The 25470-nt window shown below is 38.1% G+C and overlaps 1 protein-coding gene across 1 annotated transcript; it reads left to right on the top strand.

The window, feature by feature from the left end:
- The first annotated feature begins 2060 nt into the window (after positions 1–2060).
- On the top strand, positions 2061–24352 carry LOC137273953 (uncharacterized). The gene is made up of 13 exons (XM_067806877.1): positions 2061–2174; positions 6434–6541; positions 6780–6811; positions 7727–7902; positions 8368–8541; positions 13242–13289; positions 14127–14225; positions 14977–15063; positions 16154–16417; positions 17046–17153; positions 17299–17385; positions 17813–17990; positions 18798–24352. Exons 2-13 carry the CDS (start codon positions 6470–6472, stop codon positions 18952–18954), a joined length of 1482 nt encoding a protein of 493 aa, XP_067662978.1. The 5' UTR covers positions 2061–2174; positions 6434–6469; the 3' UTR covers positions 18955–24352.
- Positions 24353–25470: the final 1118 nt, after the last annotated feature.

Here is a 25470-nt window from a genome sequence, read left to right as displayed (position 1 = left end):
TCAGAGTTATCTCCCTTCCTTTATTCAGCATGTAATCATGTTAATAATTATTAATCATGTTAATTAGTTTTTGAGATATGTCCATAATAGTCTGTCAAATGAATCTGTGGAAGTCCAGGTTAGAATATTGGCCTTCAGTAACCCACTCTATCATGAAAGACAAGTAAGGGGATTTGATGGTCAGTCTCGCTGACTTGGTTGAATCATCATTGGTTCCTAGCTGCACAGTGCAATGTTCATGCTGTCGATCACTGAATTGCCTCATCAAGACTCGATTCTTTACAGATCGCTGCTATATTGCTGGAATATTGCTGAGTGCGGCAAAAGACTAAACTCACTCATAAATGAATTCATAATCAGTTTATGACATTCAACGACAAACTCACTCCTACATGTCAGAATTCTTATCAGTAGGTACAAATTTTGACTACATCGCAAATCCCTTTCTAATAATTTCAGCTTGTGAAAAGATCAGGGTACTATTTAAATAGTAATCTTTGGTTTTCTGACAGGATCAGCCATAATGTTTAGTGAAAAAAGAAAAAAACAGTTGTGAACGACAGTCTGCCATGGTTTCAGATTGTTATTCAGAGTGCGTTTTCACTATTTACATGTGCATGTTCAAAATGGCTGGTGCAAATTGCGTTTTGTAACCATGGTAATAGGTTGCACCTGGGGAGGTAATAATAAACCCTGCAACCAAAAGTTTGATGGTTCAGCCAAACCTTTTAGCCAGGTTCCACTGAGTGCTGGTACTGATGGAAATGAAAAACAAACCCAAATTGAAATCGGTCCGTGTTATTTCAAGTCATGTGTTGTGGTACGCAGACTTGTTGGAGTCAGCACACAAAACTGATCGCTGTACTATAGATGTAACCTTTAGATAAGAATCATTTCAAATTGAAAATCACCAGTCTTGTTTGTAGTGGAAAATGTCACAAAGTGATCCCTCTACCATGTGTATGATATGGACCAAAACATAATGATACTAGTATTTGTATGAGGCATTGGCTTCAGACCAAAACGTTGGGAACAAGCACCACATGCAAAAATACTTGACTTTGAGAACTGTACTATATAAAAAAAATAAAGCTGAGGTCCCAGGTAATGTCATTTTTGTGACATGTTATAAAACAAGCAAGGAAACTTGATCTTAACAGAAGAAACAGTATTTTACCTTGCAAACTTTGCATTTCATGCATTGTGTTTTCTAGTGCAGGGATTGGGAAAGAGCACTTTGACAATGGGCCATTTTCAGGATTATTGGCCATTACCTTGAATTTAGAATGGGCCATTGCCCTTGTATCAATATTAAATAGTAGAATATTATACTACTGTAAGCTTCCAAATTTTAATGGGCCATTTTTCATTCTAATGTGCAAAATGGCCCATGGACCCTGCCTTTCCCAATCCCTGCTAGTAACTGATACATATCTCATTAACTCAAGCCTCTTTCCACGTGATGAATCCATTCTGCTGACAATGCCAGGGAATACATCCAGATGAGAGTTGTGTCAGACTTACTTCTACACAGAAACCAAATTTGTACAGACCTTTATTGTTGGAACAAGACGAATTTATGACTTCAAGAGGCACTGTGAGAGCTCACTTCATTCACATTGTACTTGATCACTACTACATGCCTCTCCATAAAAATCAGTAACAGCACACGCACACATTAGCTATACATTCTGAACGATCTTTAAATTAGATGAAATGTAATTTAGGTCACTATGCTATAAGAAGTAAATTTACCAACTCAAGTGCAACACATTAAGGTTGTATAGCATGTATAACAGTCATTTGGAGCTCAATGACAGATCACACTACCTGGCAAAACATAACGAATGAGTTATCTCCCTTAGACCTGAAAGAACAAATGCGCATATTTATTTTGATTATCTTGAGTGAATGACATTTGAATGTATTTCAGTCATGAGAATTATCTTTTGAAAGTTATTATTCACACACAATCAAAATGCAAATTGGCTATTCCAAGAAGAGATTCTTGCCAGCAGGATTTTTACTGCATCGCTCTGTGTTGAAAGGGAATTCCCCTCAGAGGCTCAGTTCAGAGCTGGGATTTCCTACTGCGTTTTACGTCCAGCAAACATAGTCGTGCTCGACTGTTGAATGGCTTCAAAACAAACTGTTCTCAACAACGGATGATGCAGGTATGTTGTGACATGTCTGTTTCATTAATCATTTTGAGGGTGTCATTATCATGCGTTTGCTTCACAAGTAAATGAATGTTTACGAGATGGTCGTGACCTATTTTCTATTGGAACAATGTTCTGCCAAAACTTTGTTACGCTTACAAACAGAATATCATGTTCCTGCCGTGAGAAATATTAATAAGATAGCATTTCATGGTGTTAGTGTATAGGCTTGGTTCAATCAGACCTGTATTTTCACTAATATCAGATGAAAATCAAATGCTAAATTTCACGGACTGAATACATGGTAACATACCGGGTAGTGCATGAAAACCATAAATGATTGACTGAAATAAAACATTTTTCCAAAGAATCAGATTTCTCTGATGTTTCTGCCGACAGCATGATATTCACGTCGAAAAACTCTCTTAACTCAACTTTTATGGAAAGGTGTTTATGTGCAGTTTGATATTTGCATCACTGTGCATATATTAATGTTATACATGCTCATCACAAATTCCTTTGCCTTAACATTTTATGAACTATTTTCATCAAGCAATTTGCATATGCAACTCGCATGGTAAGAAAGGATATATAAGCACCTGTTTATATATAAAAAACAAAACAAAAGTGTAAATGAGAATTTAATACTGATAACTAAAATATGTTCCCCTTCTCAAACCTATCTTGTTTGTCATGACACTACTGTTCTTTCAACAAGAACACTGCCTTTCACCCTTCCAGTTTTTGTTTTGACATGCAAATAATGCATGCAAGCATGCACGCATGCACGCACACAAGCACACTCACGCATGCATGCACACACTCATGCAAGCAGACACACACATGTCAATGTCATGATAACAGTCACTGGATTGTTTAGTCACAGACAAAGCTATTCAGAGCCCATGTTTTTTAGCTGGAATACTGCTGAGTATAACCAGAGACCATAAAAGGGATCTATTACATATAGTCTCTAATATATCAAACAATATGCTCTGAGGTATAATATCTACAATCAGTCTAAGTAAACTTAGACTACATCTACACCTGTCTTTTCCATGAGTGGCATGTCCAAATTTTTTGTTCAAAGGTCACCTAGAGGCATAATATTTCAGCCTAAGGTTGGGGCATATTTTGAACAACCTTTAAGGGAGGTCCAGGTCAGTGAAATGACTGATCAGTGGGGAGTTTGTTTTCTAGTGTAGTGCACCTTGTGGACCCAATTCTTCTGATTTTGTGATGTGTCTCCAGAGGTAAAGCACCCCTACATCCATACCCAACTTTAAAAGCATGTCATAGGAGTCACGGATATTTAGGGTCAAGGCCATCAAACAAGAAGTTTTGTTCTTTAAGGCAGCTAGAGCCAGGGGACTTGAAATGATATATTAAACAGAATGACAGCTTGATGTGCTCCCATTCCACAATTTAGCTATTTTTCTTAGGAGGATGTGGTGACAGACATGGTAACATGTCATACAAAGCAGGTATTCAGACCAGTGATTTTGTTGAGTATGTAGGAAACAAATAAACAAACAATCAAACAAACATGTTTAATCATATACGTTTCATATAAAACATCCACACTGGAGGATAACCTGTCTAGATTGTCTGCTGAAACAGCTTCCAGGTTTTTACAGGCAAATGAAAATGACATGAATGGATCACAATACTAGTGTTTATTATTGTATACATGTCAAGGTGACACTGCTGCCTATTTGATATAAACAGTTCAGTATCTTGACTTGATGTGAGAGTCAAGGACAATGCATATCGTGACTGATGGGATATAAATAGATTGGGAATTACAGTGAATATTCCCCAGAGATAGGCTTAAACTGTAACAGCATATTTCACTGAAGAGGAAACGATGCATGACATCTAGCCCTCCAGAAAACGCTTCAGGGCGAAGCTGAGATTCTAAGAACTGTCTGAAAAAAGATTGAGAAAAGTGCATCGAGCCACCAAATATGGACACAATGATAAGATGTCTGAATGTATGCTTTTGTTAGTTTTGTATTTTGTTTAAGGCTGCACTCCACAATATTCCTACAACATGGCATCAGTCCGTAGATAATGAAGTCTTGACCAGACAATCCAGAGATCAATAGCATGAACATCAAACATAAACAATTTTGATACAAAGACATTTGTCAACCAAGTCAGAAAGTCTGACCACCTGACCCTGATAGTTGCCTCTTACAACAGGCATGGGTTGCTGAAGACAAAATTATAAACCTAAAGTGTGCTTCTCACTATACATTAGAATATCCAAAATAACCACATTTGCAGTTTTTGTTTTGGAGTAAGACTGCTTCCCAGGTTTTACTTTTCGTTAGTAAGACTGCTTCCCAAGGTTTACTTTTCCTAACTTTATATGAACATCAACATTCAAATGATCCATGAGTGTTTGAAATCAATTGAAAAATATCGTTCAAGACTAAAGTCAGAATACAAAGGTTTTCTGACGCGGGATTGGAACCTTAATTCTCTCATCCATAGGCAGACGCCCTACTGCATGGCCATCAGGCCATCAAAGGTGGAAGGGTTAAATTATCTAATTATAGTTACTGTCATTACATTGATTTTACGCTCGCTTCAGGTATTGCTATGTAGCTTCATTAAATGATCATATGCATTGTAATTACCCATCATTGACGGTATATATGATAGAGAAAACACTTCTCGGTTTTGGTAGACAATGTAAAACCATCGGGGCTCTGCCCCTCAGGATTTCCCTCCCCCTCCGGTTTTACATTGTGTACCAAAACCTCAGATGCATGTTTTTTGCTATACTTCTAACCCAGATTGATATGCATATTAGTTCACTGCAACGTTTATGGTTTTTGCTTAAACATGTTTGTTTGGTACATTGAATGAGAATGGTGGAACTTGAACACAACTGCCATAACAGGATTGTCACAAACATCAAGTTGAAGACAAATCAGTTCACATATGAGTGTTGACCTTATGGGGAGAATTGCATGTTTCTGAGGAACAATTCATGATGTCATAGGGACGGTGGGGTAGCTTAGCAGTTAAAGCATTTGCTCGTCATACTGAAGACCCAGGTTCAATTTCCCACATGGGTACAATGTGTGAAGCCCATTTCTGGTGTTCCTAGTCTGATATTGCTGAGATATTGTTTAAACATGTTAAAGCGACATGAAACTAAGCTCAGTCAGTCAGTCATGATAGCACGAAAGTCTGTCTACGTATTTCATAATGATGAAGCACAATACAACCTAAATACAATATAAATACAACAAAATTAAAATGACAAATTCTGTGTTTGATTATTTTAAGATTTATAAGTGAGTGAATGAGTTGATTATTTTAAGATTTATGAAGTGAGTAAACGATTTGGGATCTTTAGTCACATAAGCAGAATTTCAGCCATGCTGTTACCAAAACAAGGTATACTTTCAAGACATATAAACTCAGAGTATGAAATATTGTGGACAAAAGAAAATCAAAACATGATTGTCACAGAAAACTAGCATGAAAATAACTCATACAGACAAAACAATATAAAATTGGCTATAGATTGCCAACAACTGAAAGTGGATCACAATAATAGAGACCATGGGGTCTTATGGTATTGTTGCTTCCTGCATGGACCCTATTCTGTTATTTCTGTGCTATTTATCTATTCACAAAGATATTTATCAAATGTCAATTATTAAATGAAACCTAACTTTTGTGGCAGCAAAATACTCAGATTCAATGGGGCTTGATGAATGGTGTTCGTTCATGAAGTCATTTCATCCTACTTTAAGACTCTTTACTAGACGCTAGTATAAGTCTTTGTTCAGAAAGAGACATTACATGTATTGTGTTCAGTCAGGCTTTGAAATCTGATACAAATTCAGAATCAGCGAGGCACATATACCTGAGGCTGTTACAGGTTAGAAGACGCTCTGTACAGTGGCAGGACACTGCTATGAAGCTAGGTATATGTCTGTGATCTATTACAGGTTAGATGAGGGTCTGTTCAGTGGTGGGACACTGTTGTGAAGCTAGGTATATGTCTATGGTCAGTTTCAGGTTAGATGAGGGTCTGTACAGTGGTCGGACACTGGCATATATTGCCCTTCTATGGAAGCTAGGTATATGTCTGTGGTCTGTTACAGGTTAGATGAGGGTCTGTACAGTGGCGGGACACTGTTATGAAGCTAGGTATATATCTTTGGTCAGTTACAGGTTAGATGAGGGTCTGTACAGTCACTGGTCGGACACTGGCATGAAGCTAGGTATATATCTGTGGTCTGTTACAGGTTAGATGAGGGTCTGTACAGTGGTCGGTCACTGGCATGAAGCTATGTGGGGGCCTGCTGCCACTCGTGACTGGCGCCATTATACTGCTGTTGCTTAACTTTGGCAAGGTAATACTGAAATTCATTGTAATCATTGTATGTATAATGATATATAGAATTGGACCTGTATCTTACAAACAACGTGGACCTATAAGTATAAGTTATGAAATGGGATGGACCTGCATTATGATTATGAAAGTAACAGACCTGTATATTATAAACAATATGCCACTGTCTAAGACCATACACTTGTTTGTTTTATTCAACCAACCACAGCTCACAGTTATAGCCCATTGGTATGTTTCAGGTTGTTCAGGCGCACTGCTCAGACAAGAAGTTGTAAGTATTCTTCTGCAGACTTATAAAAAATATAAATGAAACAAAAGGCTTGTTTAGCCAATCAGGTCCCTTGAAATCACAGCATATTTATGGTACAAATATTGGATGTTAGATCAGTGACCCTGATGAGCCATGTACTCTTGTAAAATATGCATCGAAAATTTATAATTACACCTTGAAAAATAACTGTAGCTTACCAATTACCCATTAAAAAATGTTAGATAGACAAAAGGTTTAAAACATTTTCAATGTCATATTAGTTAGGTAAGTAAGACCACCGAAATACCCACATATTTGAAAACAGTAACAGAAAATGAAATACTCAGCATTAATAATACCGACCCCAAAAATACAGCCACCCACATGGGCTGAATCTTATTTGGAGCTTGATTAGATAATTCATATTCCCATTCTGTGTATTTTCTATGCAGCAAGTGTAAAATCTGAATCACTAACTACTTGACAAAGGAGTTCTGAAAGTGTAAAACTATTTGCCAACACTTAGGACACTATTTGGTACATCTGTAGTGATTCTGGGTTAAATCTGTTCCCAAATGCTGGTAATAAGCTGTGACTTTTTTACTTGTCAATCATTAATATCATTTAATATCGTTTTTGTTAAAAAATCATGGAAACATATTTGTTTTCTCAAGTATCCCAAAGTCAGAGAGGTAAACCCTTCTGTGCATAATAAGGTGTATTATTATTATTATCAAAACATTCAAGGTGTACAAAAGACATATAAGTAACGGGTGTAAGTAATGTTACAAAACACATAACAGTGCTGCTGCTGCTGCTGCTCCTGCTGCTGTTGCTGACAGTGATGATGACAATGATGATGATGATGATGATGATGATGATGATGATGATGATGATGATGATTATGATTATCATGATTATCATTTCCATGTTTAGCTACTACAAGTTGCCGAACCGCCCCAGTTATTGCGAGTTGTGCCGTATTTGCCCCCATAAGGTTTTCAACAATCCCAGGCTATATGAAGAACACCTTCAAGAACAATGTCGACAGATCCCTGCTCTCCCAGATGGACGAAGGGCTCACTGCCACAGCACCTCCTTTGACAAACCCTGTATGTATGCAGCATATCAACCCGGTATATAAACGTTGCTGAGCAACAAACCGAGCCTGTGTGAACAGTATTTTGCTTGCCTGTTGAATATTCTTTAATGTGACTTTGCATGCATGGATGTGTGCGTGCATGCCTCTCAATACTTTGTTTATGAATCCCTTGACAGAATAATTATGGAATAGGTCTGTTTCTTTTCAAACAGGGGACTTTGAATTCCTCCTTCAAGAAATTAGTATAAGTTTATAAGTTTATTGCTAAAATCAATATAAATTTTTTGTTCTTATTTGAAACTTGTTGGAAATATTTTGTAAAATCCTCAGTGAGTTTTTGGCAACCTAAAATTCCAAAGAAATGCATGGGTTTACTGTCAAAAGAGTCTTAGGAAACAAGTGCAGTTTATTCAATATCTTTTTTGAGGGGGACAATGGCAATCAAAACTGTTTACATTTCAATATGTGATAACAGCCTGTGTGAAGTGGATCCCTCGTAATGGAAAAGCTGTCTGCAGCGATGACAACATTGTCTATAGCACCTGCTTCCTTGAGTGCTCTGTGGGTTATAAAGCTTCAAAGTCCTCAAACATCACGTGCATCGACCAGCCACAGCCTCACTGGGACCAACAGTTTACACACTGTATAGGTGAGACCACACATGGACTATCAGTTTTCACACTGTATAGGTGAGATCACATTGGGACCATCAGTATACACACTGTATAGGTGAGACTACACTGTTACCATCAGTTTACACACTGTATAGGTGAGACCACACAGTGACCATCAGTTTTCACACTGTATAGGTGAGACCACACAGGGACCATCAGTTTACACACTGTATAGGTGAGACCACACTTGGACCATCAGTTTACACACTGTATAGGTGAGACCACGCAGGGACCATCAGTTTACACACTGTATAGGTGAGACCACACAGTTACCATCAGTTTACACACTGTATAGGTGAGACCACACTTGGACCATCAGTTTACACACTGTATAGGTGAGACCACACTGGGACCATCAGTTTACACACTGTATAGGTGAGACCACACTTGGACCACCAGTTTTCACACTGTATAGGTGAGACCACACAGTTACCATCAGTTAACACACTGTATAGGTGAGACCACACTTGGACCATCAGTTTACACACTGTATAGGTGAGACTACACAGTTACCATCAGTTAACACACTGTATAGGTGAGACCACACTTGGACCATCAGTTTACACACTGTATAGGTGAGACCAGACAGTTACCATCAGTTTACACACTGTATAGGTGAGACCACACAGTGACCATCAGTTTACACACTGTATAGGTGAGACCACACAGGGACCATCAGTTTACACACTGTATAGGTGAGACCACACTTGGACCATCAGTTTACACACTGTATAGGTGAGACCACGCAGGGACCATCAGTTTACACACTGTATAGGTGAGACCACACAGTTACCATCAGTTTACACACTGTATAGGTGAGACCACACTTGGACCATCAGTTTACACACTGTATAGGTGAGACCACACTGGGACCATCAGTTTACACACTGTATAGGTGAGACCACACTTGGACCACCAGTTTACACACTGTATAGGTGAGACCACACAGGGACCATCAGTTAACACACTGTATAGGTGAGATCACACTTGGACCATCAGTTTACACACTGTATAGGTGAGACCACACAGTTACCATCAGTTTACACACTGTGTAGGTGAGACCACACTTGGACCATCAGTTTACACACTGTGTAGGTGAGACCACATTGGGACCATCAGTATACACACTGTATAGGTGAGACTACACTGTTACCATCAGTTTACACCCTGTATAGGTGAGACCACTCTTGGACCATCAGTTTACACACTGTATAGGTTAGACCACAGAGTGACCATCAGTTTACACACTGTATATGTGAGACCACACTTGGACCATCAGTTTACACACTGTATAGGTGAGATCTTACAGTTACCATCAGTTTACACACTGTATAGGTGAGATCTTACAGTTACCATCAGTTTGCACACTGTATAGGTGAGACCACGCAGTTACCATCAGTTTACACACTGTGTAGGTGAGACCACACAGGGACCATCAGTTAACACACTTTATAGGTGAGACCACACAGGGACCATCAGTTTTCACACTGTATAGGTGAGACCACACTTGGACCATCAGTTTACACACTGTATAGGTGAGACCACACAGGGACCATCAGTTTACACACTGTAGAGGTGAGACCACACAGTGACCATCAGTTTACACACTGTATAGGTGAGACCACACAGTGACCATCAGTTTACACACTGTATAGGTGTGACCACACTTGGACCATCAGTTTACACACTGTGTAGGTGAGACCACATTGGGACCATCAGTATACACACTGTATAGGTGAGACTACACTGTTACCATCAGTTTACACCCTGTATAGGTGAGACCACTCTTGGACCATCAGTTTACACACTGTATAGGTTAGACCACAGAGTGACCATCAGTTTACACACTGTATATGTGAGACCACACTTGGACCATCAGTTTACACACTGTATAGGTGAGATCTTACAGTTACCATCAGTTTACACACTGTATAGGTGAGGCCACAGAGTTACCATCAGTTTACACACTGTATAGGTGAGACCACACTTGGACCATCAGTTTGCACACTGTATAGGTGGGAGCACAAAGGGACCATCAGTTTACACACTGTATAGGTGAGACCAGACAGTTAACATCAGTTTACACACTGTATAAGTGAGACCACACAGGGACCATCAGTTTACACACTGTATAGGTGAGACCACACTTGGACCATCAGTTTTCACACTGTATAGGTGAGACCACACTGTTACCATCAGTTTAGTGAATTTATTGTTGGTTTTGGTGACTTATCTGAAGTTAAACATTTGATGTGGTTTTGGTCAAAAGGAGTCAAAAAGGTAGCATCTCTGGATCTTTATATTTGGATGTGTCCTTGCTAAATCCCACCCCTATTTGTTCCTGCATCTGGCCATGTATGATGTCGTTTTTAGTGCTGATCTTGAAAACCATACACTATTTCTTCACCAACTTGGAACATGGCTATCTCTAATGGTTGAATGGTACCTTTTGCTGGTTTAGGTTTCTGGTAAAAACAAAGGTTTGAATCTCCTTGGCAACAACTTTGACTGAAGTGAAATAGTGGTTGTGCATGTTTCTAGAGCAGATTTTGAAGAACATACAATATTACTTCACCAAACTTGTAAAATAGCTGTTGGTGAGTTTTTTGATAGTTTGGAATTTTACAGGTCACCTGCAACGTAAAACACAAGTTTGCAGAGTCCGATTCCTTTCAGTATACACTTACCGAAACAAATCATGAAAAATGCCAATTCAGCCTATAAAGTTGAAAAAAATGCAATGAAAAAAATGCCTGTGAAATTGGAGTTCAAACGATTCACTAAATTTCCCCCAACGCTGGGGGAAAAACTGGTTTCAACAGCTGTGCTGCGCTGCACCCATAACGCATGCGCAGTGAATAGAGCTTGAAACAGTACTTAACTCCTATCAGACTATATGCCATAAACAAAATAAATTGATTTATGACTGGTGCACCTGAGTCCTGTCTCTGCCACATTATGTAATTAGGCAGGTGTGATACTTGTACACATGACATGTTTTTATGTCTGTGGGTTGCAAACAAACTATGACCATTTTTCCTCGAATGACTGGATCTGAAGGAAACTGGTGCAAACCCTTGTCAGTTTTAAGTCCTGCTCTGACTTGGACGGATGACAGTTTCCAGCCACATCGTAGTTCACCATCTCTACTGAGATGATTTTTGATTCGATCAAACGCAAATTCAGAGAACATGTATTTACCAGACCCAACATCTCTATTTACATTCTTTATGGATAACAACTTCTTCTAGTGTATATGACTTTGTTTGACAACGGTATATGAATCCATACTGAAACAACACATCAAGTACAATAAAAGAAGTTGTTATCCATAGAGAACCTTACTTTCTTATGACTCGCCATATTTCTAAAATGCCCATCAAACAGATCATCTTTCTGTACACACAATGAGCTCTCGGTGTTTCAGCAAATGAACCAGGCAGACGGAAGCCGTCGTTGCACTTGAGTGTACACCGACCCCGCTATGACTGGGTGCGGTCTCCCGAGGACTTCATTTCGAGGGAACTAAACCCAACTATAAAATATTTTGAATCGCAATTGAACACTTGGAATTTTGTTTATTTGTTTTTTGGACAAGCATCAGTGTATATTATATGTCATGAATAAGTGATAATTGTGTTTAAATTATGTTTGATTTTTGGGTTGCATGTGACCTTTAAAAAGAATTAAGTTTCCATGGCAACAACTCTGACTATGACTGGGAATGCTGCATTTCTGAAGCAGATCTTGAAATTCAATACAATACTTCCTCTCCATACTGGGTGGTGTGGTGAACAGTGATGAACTGTTTCTTACCCATAGTTTTAGATTCTGTCAACAAAATAAGATTCAACCGTGCATGGCAGAAAGTTTCAAATATTTTTTCATGGTACATGTGCATATCAGTTGCTTTGTCTTCTTCCTGTTCTGTGACAGTGTTTGTCGTAAGAGGCACCTAACAGGATCAAGTGGTCAGGCTTGCTGACTTGGTTTACACATGTCACTGGTTCCCAATCGTGCAGATCACTGCTCATGCTGTTGATCACGGGATTGTCTTGTCCAGACTTGATTGTTTACTGACCGTGGCGATGTAGCTTGAATATTGCTGAGTACAGCGTAAAACTAAACTTACTCAATCACTAATGTTGTTCCCATGTATATCAAAGGTCAAGGTTATTATATAGTATGGTTGTACTAAGACTTATAATTGTTGTTTTGATTAAAGTGGAACACAGTTTTTCTACTGAGAGTGGTATATACTGTTTTAGAGGATTGAGGAAATGCCAGTGAAGGGACTGCTGCTGATTTGTCAAGTACTCTCAAACACTTGTCATCTAGTTTTCACTTTTTAGTCCGAAACCCACAGTGACAGGTGACAAATTAATTAGTATTTGGAACCATATGACCCATACCTCTAATACAGAAATAACTGCACACAGTGCACATACCTGTAAATCTCACAGCTATATCAAATTGGAAAGTTTCTTTTCAAATTCAATGACAAATGATTTAATAGGTTTTGTGTCAGTGAATGCTAGCAATTGCTACATCTTTGAAGCAGACAGACTCTTATAAAAATAATGTTATAAGAATCTGAAACACATGATAACTTGCCTGTAACTCCATCGCCAAACCCAAAGAGAAGACATCACAGGGACATCACTGTGTATTTCAGGTGACGGTGATGCCATAGCTCTGGATACAGTGGCGATTGTTCTTGTAGGTAAGTCATGGAATCTTTGCAGTTAGCCAGATTTGGGCTTAGCTGTGAATTCGTCTTTTTTATGCACTAGTAGACGCATGTGTGTTTGCAGTAGGGTTGGTTATATAGGACTAGAAGAACAAGACACTTGCTGTAGTTGAACATGGCTACCCCACTGACTTAACAACTGACTTGCATCTGTATCTCTCTCTCTCTCTCTCTCTCTCTCTCTCTTTTTTCTCTCTCTCTCTCTCTCTCACACACAAAGCAACACACAAAAAAGCAACATCAACATTTTCATGACCTGCATTGGTCAGTAAGCTCAAAAGAACTTATATCACACACACACACTGACACACACACACTGACACACACATGCACACGCACACGCTCACACACACTCTCACACGCTCACTGACACACACACACACACACACACACACACACACACACACACACACACACACACACACGCTTGCTCATTGAAGTATAGTGCAATACTATTTTACCTAATTTCACCTCACATATTTCTATACCCGTGAAGGTCCGGTTCACAGATGATATTAGGCAAATGATGCTAGTTATTAGAGGTGGCTAACAGGATTGGGTGGCCAGACTCCCTGACTTGGTTGTCTCAGGTCATTGTATCCCATTTGTGCAGATTGATGGTCATGCTTTTGATCGCTGCGTCGTGTGGTCCAGACTCGATTATTTACAGACCACTGCCATATAGCTGGAATACTGCTGAATATATAGAAAACACACATTTCCAAAGATCAGAAAATGATTGATTGCACCTACATAATAAAGCTGTTTCTTTGTATTTGATGCATGTTAATTAACAATGTTTATTTCCAGTGATAGTGATCTTGGCTGTAGTCGTCCTTGTGGTTGTTATTTTCATCTGTGTTAAAAAGAAATCATCAACTGCTGCAGATACTGATGTAGAAGAGCAAGGTTAGCTGTGTGGATAGTAATATAAGAGATATGTGAGACTGTCTTAAGTTAAATTACAATCATTAATTCTGTGTCTGGGGCATAGGATGTGAAAATATTAACATGACTTTCTCAAGCAATGACTTTTAAAAAACTAGCTTTGTTGTGTCAGTGTAAAAAGTATAAAATATGGAAAATAGTGCTTCTGATGATGATGCTGTTGACATTCTTTCAGCTTAAGGGTTGGTTTGAAAAAAATATATTTAGAAAAGATAACATATTTTATGAATCTCCAAGAAAAGGTTACCCAGTGCACCATGGAAAATTTATTTGATGAAAATCCAGCAGTCTGTCCCTGAACCACATTATTTTCCCCAGAGCGCAGCCCTACAGCACAGCAATCCCTGCAGTGTTGAATCCCAAATGAAGCAAGTCTAGATTTCCCCAGGTTCAGAATCACTGGTCTCGCTGGGGCCTTTTTCAAATTAAGTTGGTTTATTTGTTGAAAATTGTATATATTTACACACTTAACGTTAGTGTAGTTCAATTCTAGAAGTTCCATTTTATTAGGACCACAAGTTCTTGCATAAATCCATCATTGGTTGATGAAAGAAGGTATCACTGACGACATGGTGTAGTTGAAGCACATACACCATGGTGTATTAGCAAGGTGTGATTCCAAATTGGTACAGCTTGTTTATAGACTTTTATATTATGAACATATTTTCAGTTATGAATTGTTTCATACTGTTTGTGTTGTACATTTCTGTAGATCCTCCAGTACAGAGGAATGTCAGCATAAGACTGGCTAATGCCACTCAGAGATGTTACAAGCTACACAAGTGGTTTGCTCAGAAAGGTAGGTTCCAGGTATTTGAGTAGATCAGTGGTTAAAGTGTTTAGTTGTGAAGTGACTGATTTGGAACGACTTTAAATGAATTCCCCTGCAGCCATGAGATGTATAAATCTTTAATCACTTAACTGCCATTGCTTACTTCTTATTCTTACTTACATCCAATGTGTTGCTGTCGTATATGGTTTTGACTTGTCGGATGATCTTTGGTAGATAAGTTTTAAACCAGAGAAACTAAGGTCTTCCGCTAGCCAAACTAGCAAAAACACGAAAACATGTTGACACACAGACCCAACCGACACCACCCTCTTTCCTCCCACCCCCAACTCCTTTCACACACTGGAGCATGATGTTAAACTCATATTACAGTCCGCTTGATTCTATTTGAGACCGATGAATTGCACATCATCCGAGTTGGTCTGTCGATTTCAAGTGGCTGTGCAAAATTTGGTTTTGTTGCAATTATTAGATTTTGTGTTAGTTAGCAATTCATTTGTCTTAAATGGAATCAAACAGGCTGTAACTCACCAAGCTATTGCTATGAGAGTGCACTTTGACATACTGACCTTGACCTTTTAAAGCAACTGTGAAGGCATGGCACGTGTATGTCCTCAATCACTTAAATTCCTTTGAATGTGCTTTATCCAACTTTACATTATATTGTTAATCCCGTCATATTATCCATTGACTCTCAGCTGCCATATACAAGTTGTCCAACCATGCCACTTCTCCTTGTTTATTGTTATGACTGCCCATGTCAGATTACCATTGATAAGTCAGCTTTAGTCGGGGAAAAAAACATGGTCTTCCTCATAGCCTAGGAAACCAGTAGCATGGTATGTTAGTGGGCAAATTTCGTAATTATGAAACCCTGACTGCTCATCAGTCAAATCATACACCTTTCAATCAAAGACTAAATATCCTGGTGAAATACACAATGTCCCTCAAACCCTCCTCCTCCTCCTCATCATCATCATCATCAAACTGGCATCATCACACATAAACCGAACACACACGCTTGACTCTGACGTTAATACCACATTTAATCTCTTCTGTTGCCATGGAAGTGCTGTGAAAGTCTGATCTTGACCTTTAGGCAGTACAGTATCAGTGATGGCCAACAGTTCAGGATGTGGCATCGAGTATCTTGTCCTGCTGAAGCAGGACTCGAAAACAGGAGATCCAGCAGTGTATTCCAGCAAGCCTGATGGTCCCAGCCAAGTGGACCTGGTCAATGTTGACCGCTTCCACCAGGGGTCATACAACTGGATCGTCCGACGAACAGATGGTGTCACGGAGAGAGGACACTTCAAGCTGGTGGTCAAGAAGCACATGTCTCACGGGTGGTCACTCTATTCAGGTAATGCCATGTAAATATGTTCCCTCATCACACTGAAGACCAGGGTTCAATTGCCTACATAGGTACAATGTGCGAAGCCCATTTCTGGTGTCCCCTGCTGTGGTATTGTTGGAATATTGTTAAAAGTGGAGTAAAATTCTATACTCACTCGCTTACCCTATTGCTTAGAAACTGAGATGGCTTCAAGTAATTTGCCATGTTGGTGTGTTTCACTCTGTAGCTAAAATTAAAATGCTTTTTCTCACAAAAATCTGCTTATGGATGTGGCAGGTATGAAGTCATGTAAGATTTGGTTCATTTGAAGTTGTCATTGTCTATAGTTTTAACTCAAGTAGTATCTTTTTCAAGTGTTAGTCTGTGGTTAATTGGTTATATTTTAGATCCTGCCTAGTCCATTGTAGGTATAAAGAGTGTCAAGAGATTGTGTTATCTCTTGTGTTGTGCCCATTGACTTGTTTGACATCAGCCTATCAGTAGCTTAATCACTGATGGATATTGTGATGGCTGTGGACAAGTCATTAGGTACAGATAAGTTTATTTAGTTTACAGTTAGACTACCACAAATTTGAATAAACATTTGTTTTTGGTCTCCTTGTGAATGATGGGACGTGACTGTTGCTTGTTTTAGGATTACTTCCTCCCCGAAATACTTCAGTTGCCCTCCATAGTTCTGTTGGACAGCATCCTGTATCACCAGATGATGAGGCTTATGATAGACTGTCTCACACTCAGCCAGGTAGGTCATCAAGACAACCAGGTATATTTCTGCTGATGCACCTGTCCCTTCATGATACTAGTTACTAGCATGATACCATCTTGTGGAATAGTTTCATGTGGAAATTGCAATAATTAGATAATAGCTTTTCTTAACATATACATAGGAAGTTTGGGAACCCATCCACAAGCAGTTCCAGACACCTCCCTCATCCTGGTTACTACAGCCACAGAAGATCTGGAGCAATTGCAGGGTAGGTGTAGTCATGGTAACCACATATGCAGACTATTCCTACTTATCGGTAAGTTGGACTGATGATCAGATGCTATTTCCTTGTCAAGTGTTGTCATGGTGACCATTACAACAAACCACTGGTGACCACTGTAAAACAGCACTGTGCAATTTTTCAGCTATATGATGGCCTTTTATTTGATTATCAAATCAGACATTCAAGTGATTGACATGATGAGCATATATTCATGTAATTGAGATGTAGTACAAAAGAAAATCAGCGACTGTTACTGTATTGTCATGGTGATCTCCGCAACATGTTACCAGGTTTCTGTAGAGGAAGCATTACCAGGTTACCATAGTTTATGGGAGTTGTTGCAGGGTAAATGTGACCAGTGCAGGGCGATATGATCTTTATTACCTAATAATGTCCTTGACCTGTGTTCCAGAACCCCATCCCACCTGGAACAAGATGGAAGGCTACGCCAGACTAATGCAGACACGAGAAGATGTCCACACTCTTTGTCGTCTGCTGGACAGAGATGAGCAGGATGGACTTGCATCATGGCATGTCATTGTCACATCACCGCTGCTGGGATATGACAGGGACTTTGTCTCCTTCCTAGAGTAAGATTGTCTTTGTGGTTTCACATCACATTCACAAGTTTCCAGGATTTTCCTTCATAAAGGAGTCAAGGGCAGGGATGCCAATCTTACCAATTTTTTGGGGATGATCCCCAAAAATGCATGTCAATTTCACAATCCAGACAAAGCCAAACTCATTCTGATTTTTGTAAAAATTCAACAAAGATGAAGATAGACTTACTTTCTGGATGACTAGGGCATCTATGACCATCAATAATGATAATTAAATAAATACAACACTTTGTTTACAGAAGTTCTCAAGTTGTTTACACATAGAAAGTAATCCAGAAGCTGCTTACTCAGCCTAATAAATTCCATGGCTGTTTATTTTATGCACTTATCGCTCACAAACATTGCTGGCGACTACTGCAAACCAGTTTCAGTTGTAAAAGGATCTCTATGTGTAATGTCAGTGAATAGTTTCATCCCTTAAAAGCATTCATAAGGATTCATAATTTGTTGGGAAAATTGCTATATTTTCCTATTTCTAGCTCAGATTCCTAACTGCACCAATTTGGGTTTGGCATCACTGAAAAGGCCCATAGTGAGGTCAACCAGCCTGAGTATTCCAAGAGTAAGAACGTTATATTGTTGGTGACTTTTCCCTACTAGTTTAATGTGCACGTGGTGGTGATGTGCAAATGAGGCAAAAGTCAGGTTTTCCTAGTTTTTTTGTTGATGACTGTTGTTTTTGTATTTTTAAACCATTTGTATACATGTTGTATTTGATGTGTTGATAAATCTTACTTCTCATAAATGAAGTGTTGATATGTCTCCATGTGTGTGTAGGTACCACCGGAAAGGTAAGATGTACGACGGGCCGATGTTTCACATCCTGACTCTGATGAAACAGAACGGAACAACTGTGGAGGAGCTGATCCAGCTTCTGCAGCACTACCAACCATCCTCTAGCAAAGCTATTGCAGTCTTGGAGAAGTACTTGTGAAGAGGAAGACAGTCCACATTACACATCTCTCTAGATTCAGTGAGCGAGTTTGGTTTATTCCGCTTTTAGCAATATTCCAGCAATATCACAGCGGGAACACCATAAATGGGCTTTACACTTTGCACCAATTGTCAGGAATCAAACCCAAGTCTTTTGCATCAAGAATGGCCGCTTTAAGTACTAGCAGTCTAAGTAAACTTATCCTCAGTACTTTTCATTACACTACACGACTGAGTATAACAAAATGTTATGGGAGGTCGCATCAGGGAACCTTTGAGATTGACCAATCAGAACACAGCTTAACAAATCGCGAAAGTAGACATTCGCACATACCTTTTGAACTTTTTATCTGGAAAAGGTTCGTACCCAAACGGTTCCGAATGCTATTTAGCAGATGCTCACTTACAGGTGATGCTCACGGCGTACGTTACAACCATGACAAAGGGGAGTAAACAGTCGCTGAAAATAGTGTTTTGGGCAATATTCAAGGATGTCATCTTGCGGAAATATTAGCTAATGGTAACCATATCAACAGAAACCCCAAAGCGTATATACTGCAGGTCAAATAACTGTGTTTTATATGCAGATTTTTGTTCGTGGAGAGATCTGTGTCAGTGACCTGAATATTTTGAAAGTCCCTCCGATCCCTAAATAGTAGCTGTTGTCTGATTGGTGAAATCTATTTAACCATCTTGTGTTTGATTGGACAGTCATTGGTCTCTCAAAGGTTAGATGACGTGACCTTCTACTAGGTTTTGTTAGACTCAGTGGTGGAATGTAACGATATACACTGAGACTAAGTTTACTTAGACTGTAAGTACTAGGCTACACCTCCCAGGAATGAACTCAAACACTTCGCAAACAAATGCAAAATTTATTAACCAAATATTAAGAATTTCTATTGTGAGTTATTTAATTTCTTCAAGAATCTTACAAGGTCCTCTTCAGTGCAAAATTTTTGTATGTATGCTAACTTATGAGAATGATTTCTGTAACTTTTTAAACATTAATCCAGTCTCATAAGGATCAAGGCATCAAAGGTGTGTGATTATGAACAAAGCTGTGTTTAAATGCACAGATGCACAGTTATATTTTACCATTTGTACTAGTGACTGACTGGTCACTGGAACAAACAGGAATCATTTTTTGCATGATCCTTATGTTGATATGTATCATATCAAAGTTTCATGCAGACAGTACTTTGATAATATTTATCAGAGATTGACAGTGTTGTCAGTGTGTTCATGGGGCATGTTTTGTATTATGTGGTTTGAGGGTCATGAAAATAATGTTTCAACATGATATTTTTAAAGGACTGTTTCAATTTATCTTTTTTAAAATTTCTTTCCAAACATATGATTCTTTAAACATGCTCGGATGTTATTTTGGAAGAGAATTTAACAGTCTGTTCTCTTTTATGATGTTATTTTTCATTGTTGAAAATCTTAAAATATTAACTGGATTGACCATATATGTGAAATGTTTGGTACTGATTCCTTTAAACCACATTTTATGAACTGTTACTGAAGCTTGCTGGTCAAGCTGGGCAGTTACATGCATGGACGCATGAATATAAAGTTTTATATTTTTGATTTTTAATATCATCTCTGACAGTATATAAAAGAAACTATTTAAGCATCTTTGTATACTTCCTTTCAAAAGTTAAGACTCACTAGTGTAAATATAGCTTCTTACTTCAGGCAATTGTGTTAAACTACATTTTGCAAAATATTCTATAAGGTTTCAAGGTATTGGTTACACATGTACAGATTCTCTTTACACATGAATTGATGTAGTGTAAAACAAATTTGTAACGTTGAAAAGATTTTTGACAAGAGTTCAGTAAATGACAAAACCAGTGAAAATGGGTGAATTCTTAACAAAACCGCTGTTCACATGCACAATATTTGCACATGCTTTTTAGCAGTTTTATAGATGATCTTTGCGAAATTTATATGCATAAGGTTTGCAGTTAGTGGAGAAATCAGTCCTCATTGTAGCCATATGTATATAGATTTATAACATATAGTGTTTTAAGTGAATTTTGAAAGGAAGTATATGTGACATTTTAGTGTATGTGTATTTTATCCATTTTGTTTGTGACAGATTCAAGCACCTTAACTGTGTCAGATCGATGTAATTGCTGTTTACACAATATATTTTTAGTGTATGTTTTAGGTGATGGTGATTTTGGTGTTTGGACCAATATTTATCCATTAGTTTATATGTATTAGATTGTATATTCAACATATTTAGCATGTTATTGAGAAAAATACACCTGGAAATAAGTTACGCATCAAACCTTCTTTTGGCTCATATTCTTCAGCTTCTCCATATGTTTTGAAAATATCCCGGTCAATCGAAGTTTTAGAAAATTATTCGATTCTATGGGTGCCAGGTGACAGGTTGTAGGGATTTAATTAAACATGCCCAGAAGACAGTATTCTCTACTGTGCAACAAATGGCAAATATTCTTAGTTTGGAATTAAAAATAACAATTTTGAAACCCCATCTTGTTGACAAAATAAGAAAAAAAACCCAATTTACTGCCTGGGCACTTATTTCAGGTACCAAGGCACTTATTTCATGTATTTGATCTCATTCGCTATGGAAATTTTAAGAAAATATATGTGTTTGATGAGAAATTAAGTTCCTGATCCATTTCAGAACTGCTGAATTCACGTAGAAATATATTCTAAGCAGGGCTTCGCTGTTTGCAGGTGTATGTATGAAATGTGTTGATTTTTCTGTGCATTATTTTCTTTATAGTTTTTGTTCATTTTATAATCCAATTTATCCATCTTATGTTAAAAGACAGTTAAAATGTTTTCAAATTAGTTCTGATGCTCATAGATGTACGTATATCAAGGATTTTTATAGGTGATAGTAGAAAACCTCCTGTGAATTTATGTACTATGCAAATAGCCTGAGCATGTATGTATACCCAAGAATGTATCTATACATATGTCTCTATACCCGAGAATGTATCTATACATATGTATCTATACCCGAGAATGTATCTATACATATGTATCTATACCCGAGAATGTATCTATACATATGTATCTATGCCTGAGAATGTATCTATACATATGTATGTATACCCAAGAATGTATCTATACATATGTCTCTATACCCGAGAATGTATCTATACATATGTATCTATACCCAAGAATGTATCTATACATATGTCTCTATACCCAAGAATGTATCTATACATATGTATGTATACCCAAGAATGTATCTATACATATGTATGTATACCCAAGAATGTATCTATGCATATGTATCTATACCCGAGAATGTATCTATGCATATGTATCTATACCCGAGAATGTATCTATACATATGTATCTATACCCGAGAATGTATCTATACATATGTATGTATACCCAAGAATGTATCTATACATATGTATCTATACCCGAGAATGTATCTATACATATGTCTCTATACCCGAGAATGTATCTATACATATGTATCTATACCCAAGAATGTATCTATACATATGTATGTATACCCAAGAATGTATCTATGCATATGTATCTATACCAATGTGCAAACTAGCCACTGGCCCTCATTTCGTAAGAATCCTGTCAGGCCAGTAAATCTCCACAGTCACTGGCCCAAGTGGCTAGTGAATTTTCATGGGATCGTTTTGTAAATATATCACTATCTCCGACTAATTAAGTATTGGTACAAGACTCTGGCCTGATAAAAAGTTTCATCATATTGGTAGCTTCAAGATCAAACACATGTCATGTCAACAGTATCTTATTCTCATCCATTTTTAAGTTGTTTGCTTAGTATTTACATTCAGATTTCAGGCAAGTGAATTATTTTGTGGGTTAGTAACTCTGAGGTTTAGCCTGTCCGAATGGCTAGCAAAATTTGGAAACCATTTAACACACTGATATATTCACAACAAAACCTTTTCCATGATCACAGGAGAGGTCTGCTAAAGTCTGACTTCATGCACACTTCCAACAATGTCTTGAGCAACTGTTAATGAATCACTATTACACAGATGACACCATGTGACTTTGTCGTTTGAGGACCAGGTTTTTACCATATTGTTATTCGTTACACTGCTCTACCCTAGTAGGAGGTTGCATCGGGTAACCTTTGATCAATCAAAGACCGTCCAATCAAATGTGCAACATCAGAACGGATTACTGTTTAGGGTTTGGCAGGACTTACAAAATTTCCCAGTCACTGACTCTGATCGCTCCACAAACGAAAATTTGTGTGAAACACATACATGTATATTTGAGCTGTAGTATACACACTTAGGGCTTTCTGATGACATGGTTACCATTGGTTCTTTCCAGTGACTGTTTACTCACTGTTTACAGAGTTGTAGCATGCTCCATGTGCATCATCCAGAAGTGGTCACATGGAAAATAGCATGCAGAATAGTTCAGGTACAAACCTTTTGAGGTGACTGTTCAGAAGGTATTTGCCAATGTCCACATTCACGATTTGGTAAGCTGTGCTCCGATTGGTCATTCTCAAAGGTTACCTGACGCGATCTCCTACTAGGGTTTGTTAGACTCAGTAGAGTGCAACAAATAATACTGAGACTAAGTTTACTTAGACTAACCATCTAATTCACTGCGCATTATGTAATTCTTACATCTATTACTGTTGAGCTAAGATTGATTATATTTTTGCAACTTTTGTATATGTATGCACGTACATAGTTTCAGAAGTGTACAATTATAGAAACCTGTATGTTCATCAGACAGATCTTTGATGGCTGAAAGTTTCTCTAGATTTTCCATGTATAGTGCATTTGCTGAAATCACTGTCATCACTGTTTTTGTGTTGATATGTTATATATGTTTATCTTCTTTCTTGCAGAGATATTTTTCTACCTTTATAATCTAAAAACATATATCTAACTACTGTAATTCTGTTTATTATTGGCATGGGCTTGAAATGTTTCTGCAGTACTGATGTTATTCCATATAGACTCCTTGTTAGAAAACATCCCTAGCAACTGTAGTCTGTTTGCAGTGAAAAAGTACTGACAAATTTTACTTCAAACAAAAATGTAAATTGAATAAAATGAAATTAAGATTGCGAATTCTCATAATTTTGCCTTGCTAGCTAAACTTTTAAATCTCAGAATTTTATTCAACTTAGGATATAACTTGTTTACCAAACGATCATAGTTTTTAATCACTTTTGTTGGTTAGGATTTGTATTCTGAAATTTACATGTATTTATTCTGATGGAGAAATAGCAAATGAAGGGAGAATCTGCAGAAGATTTTGGTTGTGAAGAAAACAGAAGAAACATAAATTATGGAAAGGTGATGTATATAATATATTCTTAATTTAGTTGTACAGCTGGATTGTGCAGATTGTTGTACTATTAAACTGCTTGAATACAAGTATGTGGTACTTGTGTTTTACCATCTTTGTCAGGGCCATGTCCCCGAATGGAAACTGACACTACAAGAATATCCTGTTTGGAAATGGAACCCAGAAACCCATGAGGCTAAGGGGTCAGCTTGCTGAGTTGGTTCAGTGCCTTTCATGATATCCCAGCTGCATGGTGTTCACATGTTCAAGTGTTGTCCAGACTTGATTATTTACGGACCACATATAAGTAATAATGCTGAGTAATGAACAAAGTAATCACATTTGTTGAGACGCGAAAACTAATCATAACAAGCAAAAATTTAACCAATGGGATAGTCAGTTGTATACATACATTACATCTACAAACCCATGAAAAGATTGGTCATCAGCAACCCATGCTTATTGTGAAAGGCTACGAACTGGGTCGGATGGTCAGGCTTGCTGACCCGAATGACACATGCTGACACTACTCTTGATCACTGAACTGTCTGGTTCTAACTGTCAAAACCTGCTCACTCACTCAGCGTTCAGCAGGGCTGAGTATCTGGACTGAGCGTCAGGGTTATGCAAGTAGTCCATTTACCTACCTATAACCAACGCATTGACGAGCAACAGTTAGCACAATGGCCCATAATATGTTGGTTCTTTAGGACCAGATCATGCAACTAGGCTCGGTTGGTTTGGTGTACCCGAATCAGTGTAGACACAACATTAATATTTTACCTGGCCCAGCAATACAATCACCACACCATTGCGATATACGATACAAAACATGCATGGGATTATTTCACATTTGCTGAATTTCTTTTCTTCTTTCGGGAGTTAATTGAAATGTAATACAATTTCTGATAAACATACTATAAGTGCATGTTATCTTAAGCTGAACATGCTGCTCTGTATGTTCATGTTTTGTTTAGCTGAACATGCCACTCTGCTAGTGCATGTTATCTTAAGCTGAACAGGCTGCTCTGTAAGTGCACGTTATGTTAAGCTGAACATGCTGCTCTGTAAGTGCAGTTTATGTTAAGCTGAACATGCTGCTCCGTAAGTGCATGTTATATTAAGCTGAACATGCTTCTCTGTAACTACATGTTATGTTAAGCTGAACAAGCTGCTCTGTAAGTGTATGTTATGTTAAGCCGAACAT

The sequence above is a fragment of the Haliotis asinina genome, chromosome 2 (assembly GCF_037392515.1).
Source record: "Haliotis asinina isolate JCU_RB_2024 chromosome 2, JCU_Hal_asi_v2, whole genome shotgun sequence".
In the NCBI taxonomy this organism is placed as follows: Eukaryota; Metazoa; Mollusca; class Gastropoda; order Lepetellida; family Haliotidae; genus Haliotis; species Haliotis asinina.
The sequence above is the reverse complement of the archived record's forward strand: the minus strand, read 5'-3'. Positions and strand labels throughout refer to the sequence as shown.